The 21,368-nt window shown below is 37.6% G+C and overlaps 1 protein-coding gene and 1 long non-coding RNA gene across 3 annotated transcripts in view; one reads left to right on the top strand and one right to left on the bottom strand.

Annotated features, from left to right (window-relative positions):
• Positions 1 to 21,368, top strand: part of lamb1a (laminin, beta 1a) — a 91,169-nt gene that overhangs the window by 5,829 nt on the left and 63,972 nt on the right. For both annotated transcript variants that reach the window (XR_015525515.1, NM_173275.1), the window contains 5 exon segments: positions 6,455 to 6,528; positions 9,512 to 9,700; positions 9,793 to 9,856; positions 13,317 to 13,519; positions 19,413 to 19,533. Coding sequence is in view for 1 of the 2 variants with exons in the window: in NM_173275.1 (NP_775382.1) it covers positions 6,455 to 6,528; positions 9,512 to 9,700; positions 9,793 to 9,856; positions 13,317 to 13,519; positions 19,413 to 19,533 (651 nt within the window). In the remaining variant the exon portion in view is untranslated.
• The window catches only part of LOC148679487 (uncharacterized), a 149,882-nt gene that overhangs the window by 102,403 nt on the left and 26,111 nt on the right, over positions 1 to 21,368 (bottom strand). Inside the window, exon 2 of the long non-coding RNA XR_015945724.1 lies at positions 17,966 to 18,240. This is a non-coding gene — a long non-coding RNA (uncharacterized LOC148679487). The remainder of the gene's footprint in view (positions 1 to 17,965; positions 18,241 to 21,368) is intronic.

Raw genomic sequence — 21,368 nt, 5'->3', positions numbered from 1 at the left:
CATAATATGGGAAATATTTAAAAAAGAAAAACTATTCAAAGGCGGGCTAATAATTTTAAACTTAATTTTAGACTTAAACAGTATTTTTAAACATATTATTAAGACACCCACACTGATTAAATATTGTAAGATATTTTCCTCAGTTTTTCAACTTTAGTATTAGTTTAATGGCGGAAAGTTTTTCAAAAATATGTAAAAACAACAGAATTACTTTAAAGGGATAGTTCACCCCCACAAAAAAAACACTATTTACTCACCCTAAAGTGGTTCCAAACCTTTATGAGTTTCTTTTTTCGGTTGAACACAAAAGAAGATATTTTGTAGACAGCTGAAAACCTGTAACCATTGACTTCCATAGTAGGAAAACCAATACCAACATAGGTTTCCAGCTTTCTTCAAAATATATATATTTTTGGTGTTCAACAGAAGAAACAAACTTAAACTGAGTGGAACAAGTAAAGGGTGAATAAATAGGGAGTTTTTCTTTTCATTTTTGTGTGAACTATCCCTTTAAGGTAAGTACTTTTAAGTACTTGATGCTAGAAACTAAAGTAGAACATTTTAAAATACATTTTATTTACTTGTTTTATATTGTATGTTACCACTACACATTTAAAAAATAAATAAATAAAATAAACAAATTAAAAAAACAAGCCCTGACACTTTCAATGCTAGTTTTTAAATTGGTTTTTACAGTTTTGAATATCGTGAAGTGCATGAAACAATTTAAAAGTTACAAGCAAGACTTTCAGTGAAAAATAGCTTAAATTTACATCACTTAGTGTGTTTCTAGGAACATTCCCTTTATCCTAAAACTAACAAACTCTCTCGGATTAGTGTGGAAACATCTTCAGCCAACATGGAGATGATCCAGCTGTTACAAGCTGTCAGAATATACAATCAAGCCATATGTTCCTCAGTGACTTGAGGAAATAGAAATCTTGGGATTTACTGCATATTCCAGTGGAGGAGTGTGAAATGCAGGACAGGAAACGAGGGGCCACGAACGCAACCAGAGAATCCTGCGAATGTATAGTTTAGGAAAGGGAATGAGGAGGACAGAGAAATAATCAGCCATTAGAGATAACACGAGCAAAAGTGTGGGAATACAGGGGGCGACCTCCTACATAATTAAAGATACAACTCGGTTTATTCTTAGTTTTGAAGTTTATAGACCCCCAAAGCATTTTCCACTAAAAAAGCAGATGTTCAATTTAACTGTGGAGCAGTGGGAGTTTATAAGTACTATTAGAGCAATTGTGCATTGCTTCCTAATGTACAAGTTGCAGATGTTCCTGTTAAAACAGTAATCTGTGCTGAAGCTATATTGCTCAAGTGTACATTTACAGACGTATCGTACAGTAAGTTCCCACTAGTTGACTAGAATAAGCAATACAACTGTTACAAGCAGGGCTTGACATTAACACCCTCCAAATGCGGGTAGATTTCAGCTTAGTTAGACAGTCACTCCCACTAGCCACTTTGGTTGAAAATCATTTTTAAATTGTGGTTTTCTTAAAAGCATGGTTCGACTATAAAGATGACCCAATATGCAAATGTAATATTAGAATCGAGAAACAGCACGGCTAACAAAAATAATTGTTTACGCAAACAAAAGAACGCAGGTGAATACCGAATGAGTGGATGATCACTGGCAGCTGCTGTTTAAAAACGCATGCGCGCTCCCATTTCCTTGCGTGAAGAACCCGTGCCTGGAAGGCAACTGTGATCGGTTCTCCTTCAAACAGAATTTTGTCTTTTTGTAGGCAGCACCAGTTGCTTCAGCTTCGAACAGATTATTAATTAGGCTCGACCGTGTGCGTGTGATCATCCTTTCATTATCAGACACAGTATGTTTTTTCTCTCTGTTTTTCACTTGCTTTCTTTTGCTTATGGTTATTTTTGTTAATATGGTTTAATTATCTTCTTTTAAAATTTATTTATTTATTTTTATTTTATAATAACATTGCTTTAAAGGGCCATGAAATCCCCTCTTTTCAGCAGGGTGTTTTCACACCTCTACTCTAAAGTCAGAAAAGTGGGCGTGTCCAGCTCTGTTTAGGTGGGAGTGTCGGAGGAACTAAAGTGGGATGGTGTGGCAGTGTCTATTTGGGCACGCCCGAGTTTCAGAGTCAAAATACACACACACACACACACACACACACAGGAGAAAGTGATGGTGTTTAACCTACATGGACATCTGTAGTCTAATTATTTGCCAAATTATTAAATGGTGGACTTTAACTGCAGTTTGGCTCTTTCATTTAGGGAATTCATTCATGCCCCTCACCACAAACGAGATTTTTGATTCGAGGAGCTGCTCTAAGCGTGTATTTTTCATGCAATCTCTGATACCGTACGGCGAATGAGAGAAAAAACCCTCCGCATTTCCCGGAAACTTAGATGCACACGGCAGGTAGTGTCAGAAAGCTGCGTGTGTTATTCCGTCACTAAATGTGGTGAAAATCATACACGAGGTTAAAGTTTGGTTGTAGTGCTAACTTGTTTACACTGGTGCAATAGTTACCATAGTTTGAAACGAACAAACTGAATAAACAAAGAGCACTGGTCGCTCACTTACCAAATCTGTAGAGACAGGACAATCACCAACAACTAGATCCGCGTCTTTATGAAGAGAATACTACAAGCGAATCCGGATCTCAGCGTTTGCAGATGAGAACAGCTCTCAGGTAAACAATAATCCTCCTTAGACACGTAAGTTATTGTTGTCGAGCGTCGCGTACACTGTTAATCCACACGTGAGTCTGAGCTCTCACAGAGAGAAAATGAAAACGAAACTTCACTGCAGCAAACAATAAAAGCAACACTTCATGCTTGTTTTGCCAATACAACGTGGTGTGTCTGTCGTCTAAACACTGTGACAGTAATGAATATTAATGAAGTTGCACAATAGAGCGCGCTGATTGGTTTGATTCAAGCCTTACTCATGCATTAATGCAGCACACTCTGAGACGTAATAAGATACACTCTGGCACAGACGCCCAGTCTGCACGCTGGAATACAACGCTATTATGTCATGACCGTGACGCAGCTTCAAAATTTCGTTTCAAACCGGAAGTACGAATTTGCTTAAAATAACGCAAAAACAACCAATTTACACTTTTTAGTGAAATATAGGTGTCCTAATAGTGTTTTTAGCAGTGTGGGACACAGATACGACTGTCAACAGCTCAAAAAATGTGTTTTGGTGTTTCGTGACCCTTTAATATAAGATTAACTCTCCATTTATGTGTAGTTAACTGGTGATCTGAGAGAACTTTAGCCAGGACAGATTACTGTGCATATTTTTGATACATGACAATAATTATTTTTTAAAAGTCAATTGTTTTTCTATTTTTTTTTTTTTTAAAGAAATGTTTTGTTAAATTAAAAGTATAGTATACAGCTATATTTTGCTTGTTTGACACATTTAAAATTTGTGGCTAAGAAATAATTATTGTTTAGTGTGGTTATAGAGATAAATTAGGTAAATCCCTCATTTTGAGTTGAGTTTGCTCATACACGACACACAAAAAGTGTGATTAATGAGACATGTGGACAAAACACAAAATCTTAGTATTTTAGTAAGTCAGTTTAGCATGTGAAAGTCATATTTATGCATATAAAAATATTTTCCCAACAACAAAATTGTGGCTAGTGAAAATACAGAGTGGCTAGTAACATTTAAAAACTACTAGCCACTGTGGCTGGTGATCAAAAAAGCCCTTGTTACAATATTATTAATCTTTTATTTTTGTAATTTTAATAAGAATAAAATGATGCACTGTTAGTTTAGATCTACTGTATTTTCTTTTTAAAGGGATAGTTCACCCCAAAAATAAAAATTCTGTCTTTATTTATGGCCCGTTTCTACTGAGTGGTACGGTACGGTGTGGGTCGGTACAGGTCACCTTCATCAGGCTTGTGTTTCCACAGCTTAAACGGTACCCTTTTGGTGGGCGTAGTGTACGACAAAGTTTCAGTCGACGTCATTCCCGCTCAAGAAAATGTCAAAGTAAAGCCGTACGGGTCGTTCACATATCAGACGAGAAGCACGTCTCTCAAAACAGATGCTTTATACACATAAATACTTGTGTATAAATGTTCATGACTAACCTTTTTATGAACATGGTTATGATCTGCAGATCAATAATAGTGCTAAGTAGCCTACTGTAACGTCTGCAATTATTATTATTATTATTTTCTATATGTATTTTTTATTGTTAACAAAACATATAGGCTGACAAAAACTATAATAAAACATATCAATTCAAATACCCCCAACCCCCCCTCCCCTGCGGTCTCTTGAAACTGGGGTATTCAATGAATAGTTGACATAAAAGGACAGAAGAATTGAAAGTTAACATAAAAACAAAAACAGAATACAGCATCCAATATCAATTATACAAAGCAAGGCCATCACTCTGGATCCTGATCATTTCTTAGTGCAATAAACAAGGAGATTTTATCAGCAGCTGAAGTCCAGATCTTTATTGTACTCATTTGTACCAAGTTCACTCGCGCTGTGGATAACTCCAACATTATGATGTCCTGAACATGTCCAAATTATGTGGAGGCAGACAAAGTTGGGCTAGAAATTTTTTAGAGGAAGTTAAGCCAGCCAGCCGAACATCTTTTTGTGGCTTGGTAAGGTTCAACGTAGAATCATCACTCAGTAATAGAACAGAAGGATTCACTGGTACAGGATATTCAATAATTTTGGATAAGATGACACAGACCTCATTTCAAAAACTTTCTCACATTCCCACATCATATGGAAAAAAAGATCCAAGTTCCTGGTCGGGACATTTATCACAGAAAGGACTAAAGGAGGCATTGATACGATGTCTTTTGAGTGGGGTCCAGTAGGTTCTATGACAAAAGTTATCAAGAATAAGTTGGTAATTGGGATTTTTAGATGAAGACAAATGTTCTGCCATACTCTTTCCTAGTCTGTGACACCCTCTTCTAGTTGACTGTCAGTTTCCCAACTACGCTGTATTTCTAAATTTTTTGCTGTAGCCTCTAACGCCTTTCTGTACATCCATGAGGTAAAATGATTAGTAGTGGACAGATCAAACCAAGCAATGATTGGATGAGTGGGAAGATTGTCCCTCCAGGGAAACGTCTGCTATTATATAAAATTAATAAATGTAACTTATATGAACACATACAGTCTCCGATATGTTACCAATTACAGAAAAACTACACACAGCATACATGTAGTCCTTATTTGGGTTCAAAAACAACACGCAACATATAGCCTAGTCAGTGCAAACCTCCCATCTGTTTTTTAATCTTTAGCAGCACATGTAGCTTCTGTTAGAGAGTAATTCTTAGTTCGTAATAGTCCTAAAGGTGATTATAATAGTTAAACAGGGCAGTTTGTTGGTGTTTTAGGTTGCTGAAAGAATCATTTGCTCCTTTGTTTTTTCCAGCTTCTCCTTTGTTTTTTTGCGCTTCGCTCTCACGTTTGTCCGTTTCTGAAAGGATCTGATGTCAGAAGCACTTCAATAACCACGCGCACGTTATTATCATCAGCTCAAGAAGTTAATTATTATCATATATAGACGCGCGCGCAAGCTCTCTGGAGAACGTGAAACCACTCACTCTTTTAGGCGGCCTCGTGAAACAAAAACAGGACTGGGCAGATTTTGTTCTTCTTGACTTTGTGGCTGTTCATTAAGACAACGACAAGGTTTGTTTGAGCTCTGGTGGACCATGGCTCATTATTATATGTATATAGTATTACGATGTAATGTCTCGGCTGTGTATTTAAAAATGCAGTTTCTTTTGTTTTCGTTCTCCTGCTTGTGTACGGGCTAGTGACGTTTCTCAATAAACCAATAGCGCTCAGCTGCACGTCTAGCACCACTTTTTAGTACTGTATTGTCGTGCTAAGTACCCTTTCAAAAAGTGGTATGGTACGGTTTGCTTTTGAGTATCTTTTGACAGTGGAAACAGCCATATAATGGCTCGTTTCCACTGACTGGTACAGTACGGTATGATTCGGGTCAGCCATAAAATCTGGAGCTGCCAATAAAAGTTTTATAAACTGATATTGAGAGGAGCATGTGAGATGATTGATTGCAGCTGGTCTCGCATGAATAATCATTGCAAGTCCAATCAGATATTATTTTGAGACCAATAAGATGAATTCTAGCCTCCAATAAATAAATCGATTCGTCCAACCTTCCTTATCTCCGTTTTGAAAAATCCCCCATCTCCCCTTTTGTCTTTTACTAGGGGGAGCTCCCCAGAACTACCTGACTTTCATGCTACATGACCAGGTAGGAGCCCTGGGCTCAAGTACCACCGAGTTCGGGGTTCTCTCCTGGGACAAATTTTATCGAGCAATAACTAAGTGTGAACTCTTGAAAATATCTGTAAGAACAGTTTGGCAGTGAACAAATGTCTTTGCATTGACAAGTGTGATGTCTTTTTTCCCTCTCAGGCCTGGAAAACGTCACGATCCAGCTGGACCTGGAGGCTGAGTTCCACTTCACCCACCTCATCATGACCTTTAAAGTGAGTGCTTCGGGGACTCCTGTGTGTGTGTGTGTGTGTATGTGTGTGTTTGGAGGGGGAAGGTGTCGCCTTGTCCCGGGCCTGAGGTGAGATTGCAGATCGTTATGTGGGAATGTGGGAATGAAGGGGGGTTGATGTGGATTTAGGCCTGAAGGAGGGGAAGTGTTGCTCAGTGTGTGGGAGCTGTGGGAGGTCTGGATAAACCCAGCTGTGTAGTCGACTGAGACGGCTGGAATGCTTCGGATAAAGATTACATTTCAGCATGATCTCACTTTAGCAGTGCAATTGAAAGACATCAGAAAGTGCATAGTTAATGAGCTGCGGCAACAGAACAATAGCGGTCATTTGGAGAAGGCTATATTTGTATAATAATTGAATTGGTCCAACACAAGTACTAATTAAATCTGAGATTGATAGAGTACTTCAGTAATATAGTACATTTAGCAATTACTAACCACAGGCGTATTGGAGATATGTGCCCAGGGGTACAGTTTTGAGAACTGAGAAATATGTACCCTGGACTACGCTTTCTAGCAGTAGTTTTTGCAATCCTTTTAGAGGTCACTGTGTACACTTTTGAGTTTGAGAATCTCAAATATATTACAGGTGCACATTTTCTTATATGTTCTATTTCTCGTAAATTTAGAGGCATCATGTATCTCGAGGCACACATTTCTCGATTCTCAGAAATGTATCTCTGGGGACATTTTTCCAATAAGTCTGTTGAGTCTATTGTCAAGTCAAGTTTTATTTGTCACATACATAGTTATACAAAGTATGACCAGCAGTGAAATGTAGGTCAGGTCCGCTCCAGAGATAGTATAGATAATCAAAAATTAAATATTAAGGAAAAAGAAGAAAAAAAAGTGTGCAAAAAAAAGATGTGCAAAAAATTATACAAGGTAATAAGAATAGCAGCAATATGATGTACTTATAAATATGACTACTACAATGATAAATACGAAAAAATCACGTAATGTGTAACACCGGGTTAGAATTTAGCAGCCTTATGGCCTGGGGAAAGAAACTCCTCCTAAGTCTCTCAGTTTTTGCCATCAAGCTATGGAAACGTTTTCTAGATGGAAGCAAAGTGAATAGATAATTGTCAGGATGGTTTAAGTCCTTACAGATTTTAACAGGCATTCATTCATTTGTTTTTTTCGGCTTAGTCCCTTTATTAATCTGGGGTCACCACAGTGGAATGAATCGCCAACTTATCCAGGATATTTTTTAGGCAGCAGATGCCTATCCAGCTGCAACCCATCACTGGGAAACATCTATACACACTTATACACTACGGAAAATTTTGCCTACCCAATTCATCTATACTACGTTTTTGGACTTGTGGGTGAAACCAAGGCTCGAAACAGCGACCTTCTTTCTGTGGGGCAAACGTGCTACCCACAGTAACACAATGCAGCCCTGAATCTATTGCATGTTTGATATTACATCTTAACTTATATATTAAAAGACTAAAGTTTGTCAAACTAATATATATATATATAAATATATATATATATATATATATATATATATATATATATATATATATATATATATATATATATATATATATATATATATATATATATGAAGTCAGAATTATTAGCCCCCCTTTGAATTGTATTTCTTTTATAAATATTTCCTAAATGATGTTTAGCAGAGCAAGGATATTTTCACAGTAAGTCTGATAATAATTTTTCTTCTAGAGAAAGTCTGATTTGTTTTATTTCAGCCACAATAAAAGCATTTTTTAAATTTTTTTAACACCTTATTATGGTCAAAGTAATAAGCCTCTTTAAGCTATATATATTTTTTTCGATAGTCCACAGAACAAACCATCATTATCCAATGATTGCCTAATTAACCTAACCTGCCTAGCTAACCTAATTAACCTAGTCAAGCCTTTGAATGTCACTTTAAGCTGCACAGAAGTGTCCTGAAAAATATCTAGTTTAATATTATTTACTGTCATCATGACAAAGATAAATTAAATCGGTTATTAGAAATGAGTTATTAAAACTATTATGTTAAGTAATGTGTTGAAAAGATCTGCTTTCTTTTAAACAGAAATTGAATAAAAAATAAACAGGGGGGCTAATAAGTCAGGGGGGCTAATAATTCATACAATAAATAATACACTTTATATACTTTAAAAGTAAAATGAAATTTTTTTATAAAATATTTTTTATTTGAATAAAGTACAAATGACAAACAGAAAACACTGCTAAAATTACAGTAAAGAATAAAAATAAAATGTAGTTCAAAATATAATTTGATTTATTATATTATAATATGCACTGTTACTACTATATTAGTAGTAAATGTAATATTCCTTAGCTAATTGTAAAGTAAACATTAGCAATATAGTTTAATGTTGAGATCCCTCAACTACATTTCAGCATTTAATTATTATTACTATTTTTTTTAGCATTTCATCTTTTGATTACAAAAATATTTTAATGTTGTCCGTTTGTAACATAAATAATTAAATTAGTCTTTTTTCCCCATATTGCTGTATCTCTATTAAAAACCTAATTAAAAATGTCATATTTTGCCTTCCCTGCATTCGCTTGGGTTTTTCCCGGGTGTTCCGGTTTCCTCCACAGTCAAAAGACATGTGGTACAGGTGAATTGGGTAGGCTAAATTGTCAGTAGTGTATGAGTGTGAATGGATGTTTCCCAGAGATGGGTTGCAGCTTGAAGAGCATCTGCTGCGTAAAATATATGCTGGATAAATAGGTGATTCATTCCGCTGTGGCGACCCTAGATTAATAAAGGGATTAAGCCGAAAAGAAAATGATAATTGAATGAACATTTTGTCAGTATTTAGTGTTATGAGATCTTGGTATGTCAGTTTCAATACAATTAAAAGTCAAAGTGAAATAATGAGTAAAAGTGTTGTGTGAGGGGCAATCCTGGTAAAACATGATTATGGTCAATATTGGAAGTAATATTGCCTTATTTATGTCCTTTATCACAGACGTTCCGACCGGCTGCAATGGTGATCGAGCGTTCGGCAGACTTCGGGAACACTTGGCAAGTTTACCGTTACTTTGCTTATGACTGTGAGTCCTCCTTCCCTTCTGTCTCTCATGGGCCAATGACCAAAGTTGACGATGTTATATGTGATACTCGCTACTCTGACATCGAACCCTCAACTGAGGGCGAGGTGAGCAACTGGAAATTTACTGCCCTTCTAGTGAATTCTTTCTTTAATACTGGATTTGTTTTGTTGACTTGTTGTTTCTTTTGTTTTTGAAGGTCATTTTTAGGGTTTTGGATCCTGCCTTCAGGATTGAGGATCCCTACAGCCCCAGAATTCAAAGTAAGGGCATTAAAAAAAGCAATCGCATTTTCTTTGAAATCATTTTAATGTTAATTTCTCATGTTGTATCTGCACATTAGCATACATGCACAACAGAGTTGTGGCTTTTTTATCTCCTCATCAACACACACATTTTTTTTTCTGTATTATAAATCAGAGGAAAATATTTCATTTAAAAATACTTGGAATTAGAAAAGGTAAACTGCACACACTTGATTGTGTAATATGTGGACGTGCCTCACAGCACAAAGCATTACTTAACCTTTAAATATGCATGCTTAATCAGTCATCGATAAGTTCTATTGTTTAAAAGGTTATTGATAATCAATAGGTCAAGTAATCGCTACCATCCCTAAATAAAATAAAGGATATTTCACCCTAAATTTACCATACATTAAAAGGAGAGTTCATCCAAAACTGAAAATTCTGTCACCTTTAACTCACTTTTTACTTGTTCCAAATTTGTTTTCATTTTTTTATGAAGGTGAACAATAATATACAATAACTTGTAGGATAGGGCGAGGCAGTGGCGCAGCAGGTAGTGCTGTCACCTCACAGCAAGAAGGTTGCTGGGTTGCTGGTTCGAATCTTGGCTCAGTTTGCGTTTCTGTGTGGAGTTTGCATGTTCTCCCTGCCTTCACGTGGGTTTCCTCCGGGTGCTCCGGTTTCCCCCACAGTCCAAAGACATACGGTACAGGTGAATTGGGTAGGCTAAATTGTCTGTAGTGTATAAGTGTGTGTGTTAATGTGTGTGTGGATGTTTCCCAGAGATGGGTTGCGGCTGGAAGGGCATCCGCTGCGTAAAAACTTGCTGGATAAGTTGGCGGTTCATTCCTGTGTGGCGACCCCGGATTAACAAAGGGACTAAGCCGACAAGAAAATGAATGAATGAATGAATGAACTTGTAGGATAATGTCTTTGATTGTTGAAAACTTAAACAGCAAATGCTGAATAATGATTAAGATGGTTCTTTTGTTTATTATTTTTTTATTCATATTGTCAGACAGCTAAAACAGTTCACAAAATGTGATAAATCAGCTGGACAAAGCGATTGGCATGCTGAAAATCCTATCAAACTGACAGATATAAAGATTTGACATTTATCGTGATAATTATCAATATTGACTGATATGGAAAACATTATCATGATCATTTTTTTGCCATGTCACCCAGCCCTACTTAGAATCAAATTACATTACTGTTTTTTTTTTTTTTTTTTTTTTGATTGCGGGATTACAAAACCCAATGGCAGTAAATTATTAATAATATACTCGTTTTACAAATTTCTTTTTTCCATGGCTATAGGTTCATGTACATTCATTTCTGAAATTTAGGATATATAAATAATAAAATCCAAGTTATATCAAAAAGTAGTCTAAGGCCGTACTCACACTAGGTACAGTTGCCTCGAACCTAGCCAAAGCACGCTTGTCCCCCCTACCGTCTCCCCCGACGGCAAGCACTCAAACCATATCGGGCCTCGGCACGCTTACGTCTGCTGCTGCGCTGTTCAGTGAGAAGCGCTCTCTATGGCAAGTCTTTTTAGCATTTAAATCTTTGTTCTGACTCCATAAATATATTTAGAGATATCTCTAATTATATTTTGACTAGTCATAATTATAATTCGACTACTCAGAATGACAATTAGAGATATCTGCAATTACAATTGTACTAGTACGAAATCAGACTGGAGATATCTGCAAATATATTATGACTAGTCATATTCCTCCATTGACTTCCATTGAAAAATATTTGCAGATATCTCTAAATGAATTTCGACTAGTCACAATTATAATTAGAGATATCTCCAAATGAATTTTGACTAGTAACAATTGTAATTAGAGATATCTCTAACTGAGTTTTTACTAGTCATAATACATTTGGAGATGTCTTTAATTCGTCATATTTAGAGATATTTACCAATATATTTGAAGATATATCTAATTAATTTACTAATAGTCGAATTACAGTTGTAGATATCTTGAATTGGATTTTTGACTAGTCAAAACTCATTATGAGATATCTGCAAATATTTTTCAATGGAAGTCAATGGAGGAATATGACTAGTCAAAATATATTTGCAGATATCTCCTATCTGATTTCGTACTAGTACAATTGTAATTGCAGATATCTCTAATTGTAATTCTGACTAGTCGAATTATAATTATGACTAGTCAAAGTATAATTAGAGATATCTCTAAATATATTTATGGATGGTCAGAACAAGGTTTAAATGCTAAAACAGCTTGCCATACGCTCTCACCCAGTAGCACAGTGAGATTTCTTTAGTTATATCCTTTCAGTCCTTAGGGATGCGGGCACACGCAGTCAGATATTTCAGCGAACAGATCCGCCACTTTTGGCGCATATAAACAATCATAAAGCCCTCGTGCTGCAGAAATGAGGAGGTCTGCTGAAGGCGCGCAGCTGTCATGCTGTGAGGAGTTCTCGTCTTTAATAAACTACGGCAGTTTGCGTTCACTGAACAGTAAGAATGATTAATAAATCCACATGAAACAGTCCCTTAAAAGTCACGTCTCGCTTTCAGTTTAGGGCTTTGGCGCGTTTTGCACTCACACACAAGCGTACCGCGCCAAAGCCCAAGTGAATCGCGCTCAGGCACACCTCTTCCAACCGGGCCAGGGCCGGCCAAGTGAACCGTGCTTGAGCCCGATTCAGCGCACTCACACTTCTCAAACGATCCGGGAAACGGGCCTGGGCATGGTACGGATGGCATAGTGTGAGTAGGCCCTAAAGGTAATTTGAGGGAGCTTTCACACTAGCACTTTTGGTCCACACCTGGGTTCGTTTGACGTCATAGTACGGTACGTTTAGCTAGTGTAAACGTGTCTTCTGAACTTGTGAACTGTACTCAAGTCATCCTGAAAGAGGTGGTCTGGGGTACGGTTCATGCGAACTCTGGTACGGTTCACTTCTGACGTGAATGCAATCGTATTAAATAACGGTAGTGAACCGGCAACTGTACAACAAACTATCGGTTTCATAACGTTCGTCCGTGTATGTTTGTGTGTGTCACGTTTCGTACCCTGGTGACATGCGCGGAACTAGGCCAGGGCAAACACAATGATACACAGTGATGTCTGCTTGTCTCCTCCAAAAACAGCTTCTGCAGACACTGTGTGATGTTCTGAATGTTTATTATATTTTTGCCAAATAACCCAGCTGAGGCTTGAACCAGCAACCTTCTCGCTGTGAGGCGACAGCACTACCTACTGCGCCACTGCGTCGCCTGAAATGAAATCAGTGTAATTAAATAATTTGTGCAAAACCAATTGTAATATTGTACAAGACTAGGAAAATCAGGCTGTGTGAGTACTGTATTGATGATCAAACACGCCAAAAATAATAAAAGTATATTTATTTATATAAGCATACGTTGGGCAAAACAGACCTGCCAAATGTTTGTATTACTAACTTCTCACTTTTCCATATTCTCTAGACATGTTGAAGATCACTAATCTGAGGGTGAAGTTCACTAAACTGCACACTCTCGGCGACAACCTGCTGGACTCACGTATAGAGATCAAGGAGAAGTATTACTATGCTATTTACGACATGGTGGTCAGAGGAAACTGCTTTTGCTATGGCCACGCATCTGAATGCGCCCCTGTCGATGGAACTGGAGAGGCAGTGGAGGGCATGGTGAGTTTTGCAACACAGTCTCATTCTGAAAACGTAGTCCCGTGGACGTTTCTGGAGACCGCGAAATACGTCCTTGGAGGTGTGTATTTGTGCAGTTTTATTTTTGCGAATCTGCTGTGTGCGCTTTTTCGCATCTTGAACGTCCCGGCGATGTTCTTGCGTAAACCCACCGGAGGCTGCTGTCGAGTGACCGTCTGTCCCACTGACTAAATGATTGACTGGGCGACCGGCCAATCAGCCGACTCACCTTCTTCCTCCTTCCCTAAACCCAACCAGTTTTACAGATTGACCCGCCTGCCCGCTTGCTTCCCTAAACCCAAGCAAATATTTACAAAAGCCGTCTAGAAAAAGGAAAGCCCTCGTCTGATTTTTACCACGTTTTCGGATTTCACCATATTTTCACCCTGTTATTTACGTGTTCACTTTATTTTATGGATTCTGTTTTTGTCTTAGCTGATTTCTGGAACCGCTCTTCCCCGGACTCAACCCGGTCGTGGTCAGGTCCCCTCTGCTTCCCAACTCCGCCGGCGTTAACGACGAGCTAACTGAACAAATTGGTTGTGGCGGGAAAGCCCTCCATACGGAGCTAAGCAGTGAGCCGGCGAGCGCGAAAAGGAACGGCGTCACACTGCCCTGTAGTGTTTGATTAAAAAAATGAAATGCAGCCATACGTACCTTCGGCTACATAAATTGTGGTCTCTAGAAACGTCTGCGGGACTACGTTTTCAGAATTTGTTTGGGTCGGAGTTTTCTGTAAGGATGTATTGATGTGGAAATTTAGACGTAAAAATAACCGATAAAAAAAGCCGATAACTGATAATCAGTGTTCTCTCGTTATTCGCGGTAGTTACGTTCTAAAAAATTGCCTACAATAGGTGAAATCCACAGAGTAGTTAATTTTTTACATTTATTATAGATGTTTTAAGGCTTCAAAGCCCTTCACTACACACTTTATACACTTTTCTCAGACAGGCGTTAACATTTTCACACTTTTCTCTCTCATTTAAACACTCTCAAAGTTCAAACCTTTATAGCAAAATAATTAATTGTTAATTTATGACCCAGTAAAAGGAGTAATCGTTGATTTATGCCATACTGTAAAAATATCCAATGCACATGTGTGGCTTCAATTAACTTGAATCGCGGCACCAATAAAGGGCATGCAACTGACATTTCTATGGTAACCTTGCGCACGTAAATTCAAACAACATTCATGAGTGTTGATGGCGAAAAGAAAAAAAAATCTATAAATTATCTTAATACATGGACTTGCTCAACATGTGATGGTTCATAATATCCCCAAATGGCTCTTTAAACAAATGCATTTGCCAAAAAAATCTGAAATGACTCTCATGTGATATATTGTCTGGGTTGGTGTTGTATATTACACTATACAAACTTTGTAATAACCTGCCATACCTTATTTTACAGACTTATTTCTCTCTATATTATTTCTTATACATTAGATTATTTCAAGTAACCCGCGTAACTAACGGCGCATGCAACGCAGGTAGCTGTGCATTTATACTTCTGCGCGCTGTCTCTGTTGGTCTGCATTAACACTTTCAAAATGCTAGTTGGCACTGAGGTTTTAAAATGTCTGTGTCAAGTTTCTTCGCTGCTGTTTTGTTCTTTCTGAACGCTTCTGGGATGTACAAGTGGCTCAAACTCGCTAATTTTGAGGCAGAACCTGTAGACGTGCAACAACTTTAACTATGAGGTAAACACAAAACAAAATTTTCCATCTGGAGCTCCTTCACGGGACTCCACACTTGTAAATTGCTCAATCGGGCTCGCGCGGCTCTCAGTCCTGCCCAGACTCGCGCAAGCTCTGTGATTGGTCGGCTTGGTAGCGATGACGAGTCTGGGCGGGACCGAGAGCCGCGTGAATGGCACGAGCGATTGTTTACAAGTGTAAAGTACCGTGAAGGAGCACCAGATGTAAAGTTTTGTTATATGTTTACCTCATAGATAAAGTTGTTGCACGTTTGCCGGTTCCTGCCTCAAAATGAGCGAGTTTGAGCCACTTGTACATCCAGGAAGTGTTCAGGAAAAGCAAAAAAGCAGCGAAGAAACTCGACACAGAGGAACATTTACACCTCACTGCCCACTAGCGTTTCGGAAGTGTTAATGCAGACTGACAGAGACAGCGCGCAGAAGTATAAATGCACAGCCACGCGCGTTGCATGTGCCGTGGGTGACGCCGGTCACCTGACGCAGAAGTATAAATCAGGCTTTAGAGGTGCACGTCAGCGATGCCAACGGCCATGGCGTAGGGCTATGCGTCAACGCCGTAGCATAAGCGTGCGTTTGACGCGGAAGTATAAATCAGCCTTTAGACTGTAGAGTTGAGTTGTCAACATCAAAAGTCAACAGAGCAGAGATCAAGGCCCCAAAATGCAATTCACCACCGTAAATAAATGGTAGATCACAAAATACTGAAACAGTTCATTAAGAAATATTTTTTACAGTGTACATTTAAATGCTCAGACTTTTTTGCGGCTCTCGTAACCCCTGTTTAGAAGAAAACATCTCACATACATTTGTCATGAAGGAAAATCGTTTGAACTCCCTTTCTCAGTCTGCTGCTAATTCAGTCTGGATCTGTTTCACATTAGTTTGAAACTATGCGGGCCGCCTCATGGTTTCATTATTGAATCACTTACAGTGCAAATAATCACAGCGCTGAGAAAAAGCACACAGAGAATCTTGTTTACAAACCTTTTTTTGGTTTTGTTCCATTTGTAATTAAAGTTTCACTGTGTGCTTTTAAGTCAAGGGTTCCTTAAAGCCAAAGATGAAATGTACCAAAGGATGAGGTTCCTGTTTAGTCTAGTGTTTCCTCTGTTTACAGTCCGTCTCGACTGAGATGCGTCTCACTCTTTCGCAACCTTTACAAAAGCAGTGAGCTGAAATGACCTTCAGATTACAGTCTCACAAATGTGCAGACATTTCATTGAAAGGCATTGAAGAGACTGTAGATTGTTTCCAGGTACAGCGCAGTTCATTTTTCAGTCCCCATGTATGTTCCAAGGCTGGAGATTGTTCAATGTAAACCAGATGCATCCAGTGTAAACATTTCCTTTTACCGTCTGGTTTAAAGATGAATTTTGTCGACGGGTTTAGAGCAACTTCATCTTTTTTTCTAAGTGTTTTTTTGTTTGTTTTATAAAGCAGTGGTAAGGCCAGGAATGGTGTGAGTGGGCCTTGGTTTAAAGTAGGCTCCATTATTTTACAACACATGAGATATAAACAATGAAGCAACACCTAAAAAAGGAGTACTGCTTTTTGGCTAAAAGGCGAAAAAACTAGCAGACTTGGTAACACTTTAAAATAAGAATCCTAAAGTTAATGTTAGTTAATGTATTTATTATTAGTTATTGGTTAATTTTGTTTATTAATCATAGTTCAACATTTACTAATGCATTATTAAAATCCAAAGTTGTACTTGTCAACATTAGCAATTAACCTGAACTAATATTACATTAACGAAGATGAATGAATACAATAATAAATGTATTACTAATTTTTACTATCTTGACCAAGTACAGTCAAAGGGCCCTATCATACACCCGGCGCAGTGTGGCGCAAGGCGCGGCGCAATAGTCTTTTGGTAGTTTCAGCTTGGCGCAAGAGTCGTTTTGAGGCGTTGCGCTACACTGTTTAAATAGCAAATGCATTAGCGCTCATTTGTGCGCCCATAGGCGTTCTGGTCTAAAAAGGAAGGCGTTCTGAGGCGGACCGCTGGCGCATCACTATTTTGAGAAACTATAATAGATTTTTCATTAGACCAAAACTAACCCGGTCTAAACTCCGGCGCCTCGCTTACACAATGCTTAATACGCACAAGAGAGCAATAGGCAAATATCTTTACATATGAAAAAAAATTAAATATTAAGGATATATATAGGATTTAATAAGAATAGATATAGAATAGAAATATAAAGGATTAAAATATTACAAAACATATTATTTTCTAGCCTACACAAATATGAAAAATCACTGCTTTTATGTCTTCTTCATCTCGGGAGGCTTTTTCAGTTCATTCATAACAACTTGCTTTTGTATAATGTTATTATTATTAGCAGTATTATTTAATATATCCATATTTATATTTGTTTTATTAAAGACAAGCTTAGATTTGCCCACCTGTCAGGTTTTGGACCATATGGGGCACAGCATGTGTTTTAGGACATAACTCATGTTTTTGAGCACATTTTGTTATTATTATTTATTTATTCATTTGCTGGAAATTAGAACTGAATTTAGAAATAGTTTTGAAACGAATATTTGCGCTTAACAAAAAAAGTATTTATTTATAGACTAATTGATGTCTGTGCGTAAAGGTTTCCCTAACCAAGAGCGAATGTGAACGTAGATCCATTATCTCTCATTCTCACGCAGTAGATGCTCTGTTTAACTGTTTTCTGTTAAAAAACTGTTAACTGTTTGCTTGTGAAATGCTCAGTTTTTCCACTTAGACTTACTTTGAGTCCTGTAAATAGCGAATGCGCTCTTGGCGCGACGCAGCTGGCTCTTAAAGGGAATGGGAGATGAGACTCTAATTGGTTTATTCTCAAAACACACCTATAACTCATTAAGAAAATAAACTCAACCCTGTTAGACCATGCGCCACGGCGCAAGGCAGATTTCCTGTCCTTAAATTAGCAAAAACGCGTCCTGACACCCCCTGAAAGCGTTTGCGCCCTGCGTTTTGCGCTCTGCGCATGGACCGTCAAAATAGAGCCCAAAGACTTCGGTATCTTATACATGTGGCTTTTGGTTCACACTTTAAATATAAGGAGATTGGACAAAACAGCACTGACATGCTGATTTCTTGCCATATTTCAAACTGCGAGACGTTATTGATACTAAATATCAACATATTTGTAATCATACCAACACTTTACAGTGCAAATCACTCACGTATGCAACCGCAATTTACATTGGATGGACTAAATAATGTCTAATGTTAAGCGTTGTCTAATAAACTGTTATATTTCATTCGCCGATGACACATTTGGTGGCTTAGAATAAGTTTGTTGCATGTTTTTAACTCCGAATAAAAAATGAAATAGAAATCAGTTGAATAATTTTTGTTTAAAAAGTAGTTTTATACTTTCAAATGAAATCACATGTGAATGTTTAGAGCTGTTCTTTTTGTGAAGAGAAGCACACAAGCGCACAATAAATATACCATTAAATAACGACTTAATATTAAAAATGATTTATTCATACAGTTGAAGTCAGAATTATTAGCCCCTTTGTTTATTTTTTCCCAGTTTTCTGTTCAACAAAGAGAAGGTTTTTTCAGCACATTTCTAAACATATTAGTTTTAGTAACTAATTTCTAAAAACTGATTTCTTTTATTTTTTGTCATGATGACAGTAAATAATATTTTACCAGATGTTCTTCAAGACACTTCTACACAGCTTAAAGTGGCATTTAAAGGCTTAACTAGGTTAATTAGGTTAACTAGGCAGGTTAGGGTAATTAGGCGAGTTATTGTATAACGATGATTTTTTTTTTCTAGCTAAAAGAGGCTAATAATTTTGACTTTAAACAGTGTTTAAAAATGTAAAACTGCTTTTATTCTAGCCGAAATAAAACAAATAAGACTTTCTCCAGAAGAAAAAATATTATCAGACATACTGTGAACATTTCCTTGCTCTGTTCAACATCATTTGGGAAATATTTAAAAAAGAGAAAAAGTGAAAGTAAGTGAAAAGTGGACAACCTTGAAACATTACTTGTATTAGGAATGACAAAAATGCAAGGTCAGGACTGTTATCTATGCTTTTAGACATCCTGTTCCAAAAGGTATCATTTTAATTACAGTGCTTCAGAGTATTTTGTTCTGGATTATCATTGTTGTGTCTTCTTTTGTTGTAGGTTCATGGTCATTGTATGTGTAATCATAACACTATCGGTCTGAACTGTGAACGCTGTCAGGACTTTTACCATGATCTGCCCTGGAGACCCGCTGAGGGACGCAACACCAATGCTTGTAAAAGTAGGAAATGTGCTATTTTACTCAAAGAAATAATGGATTTGTTTTGTCTAGAAGTATTAATTTATCCAAAAAGAGCTTTTTATGAAACAAAATATACTGTTATTTTATTAATGTATGGTACAACACCATTTTGTTCTCAACTACAAAACATTGTTGACATTCTTGTTGTATCACAGCTATTACTGCACTATAGTTTTCTCATGATGTTGGCTCGTTATCAGTATTTTTGACTTTGTTTGTAGGTTTTGTAAGGGTGCTTTCACACCTACACTTTTGTTTCGGAACGTGTCTCGATTGCCCAGTTAGCGCGGTTCGTTTGGCATATGTGAACAGGGTAATCGCGCTCTGTTCCGCGCCAAAGTAATCGCTCCGAGATCGCTTGAATGAGGTGGTCTCGGCTCAATTGAAACGAACCCTGGAGCGGTTCGATTGCAGTGAGAAAGCGATCCGATCCGAGCGCGGTTATATCACAGTGTTTTATGGATATGTAATAGGCATACGGCTATATGAAGAGAGAATTATGAGTATGGCGGGAAGTTTCGCGAGTCTCCGGATGCCCGCAAACAAGTGATGATCTCCCGGTAATCTCGCGTCTCCCTCCCGGTCCTTAAATAGGCTACGTTGCGCACCCTTCTCACCCCTCCCCACCGCATCTCTCCTCAGACACATCGCGCGCGCACCCTGTCAATCACCATCAAACCACCACCTCTCCTGACAGCTGAGCGGGACGCTGCAAAATAAACCCTGACACTCTGACCAATGTGAGGAGATTTTACTCGCACGTGACTTGTTTTAGCTCTTTTGGTCCGATTAGAAACTTTGCAATGTGAAAGCGAACCACTCCAAGAGCAAAGAGCAACAATGTAACAATGTAAATCTCTGTTTCGGAACAACTGAATCGATTCACAGGTGTGAAAGCAGCCTTAGATACCATGCATGTATTGCAAATGTAATTCTTTTTAATGATATTGTTACTGCACTATCGTTTTTAAAGCTGTCACAGGTGAAAACAAGTTTGCTGCACTTGTAGTATTGAACTTTTTAATCATTTTGCCTCATTTCTTTATAATTCTGTTGTAATTGTAATTCATAAACATTTTATGTAATTATTTGTTGTATAAACTGTCATTGCACTATATATTTTTTTTAAAATGTTGTCATATACAAATCCTGCCGCATTATGGGCCCTATCATACACCCGGCGCAATGCGGCACAAGGCGCGACGCAATTGTTGTTTGCTAGTTTCAGCTCAGCGCAAGAGTCGTTTTGATGTTTCATATGTGCACCCATTCTGCTCTATAAAGGAGGTGTGTTATGGTGTATTGCTGGCACGTTGCTATTTTGAGAAACTATAAAAGATTGTTCAATAGACCAGATCAAACCCGGTCTATTGTCCAGCGCAGAGAGCGTTAGTTGTGCGTCTCGCTTAAACATTGCTTAATACACACAGAATGTACAGCAATACACAAATATCTTTACAAATGTAAAATAAATAAAGGATTAAAATATTACAAAACATTATTTTCTAGCCTACATAAATTTAAAAACCACTGCCTCCAAACCTTCTTCATCCCGTGGAGCTTTTTTAATTTATTCGTGACAATTTGCTTTTCATTCATTTTCTTGTTGGTTTAGTCCCTTTATTAATCCGGGGTCGCCACAGCGGAATGAATCACCAACTTATCCAGCAAGTTTTTACGCAGCAGATGCCCTTCCAGCCACAACCCATCTCTGGGAAACAATTTGCTTTTGTATAATGTTATCATTATTAGCTGTATTATTTATTTTATGTATATATAAATATATATATATATATATATATATATATATATAT

The sequence above is a fragment of the Danio rerio genome, chromosome 25, assembly GCF_052040795.2.
Source record: "Danio rerio strain M-AB ecotype USA chromosome 25, GRCz13ab, whole genome shotgun sequence".
Taxonomy (NCBI): domain Eukaryota; kingdom Metazoa; phylum Chordata; class Actinopteri; order Cypriniformes; family Danionidae; genus Danio; species Danio rerio.
This window is presented reverse-complemented; position numbering and strand designations above follow the sequence as displayed.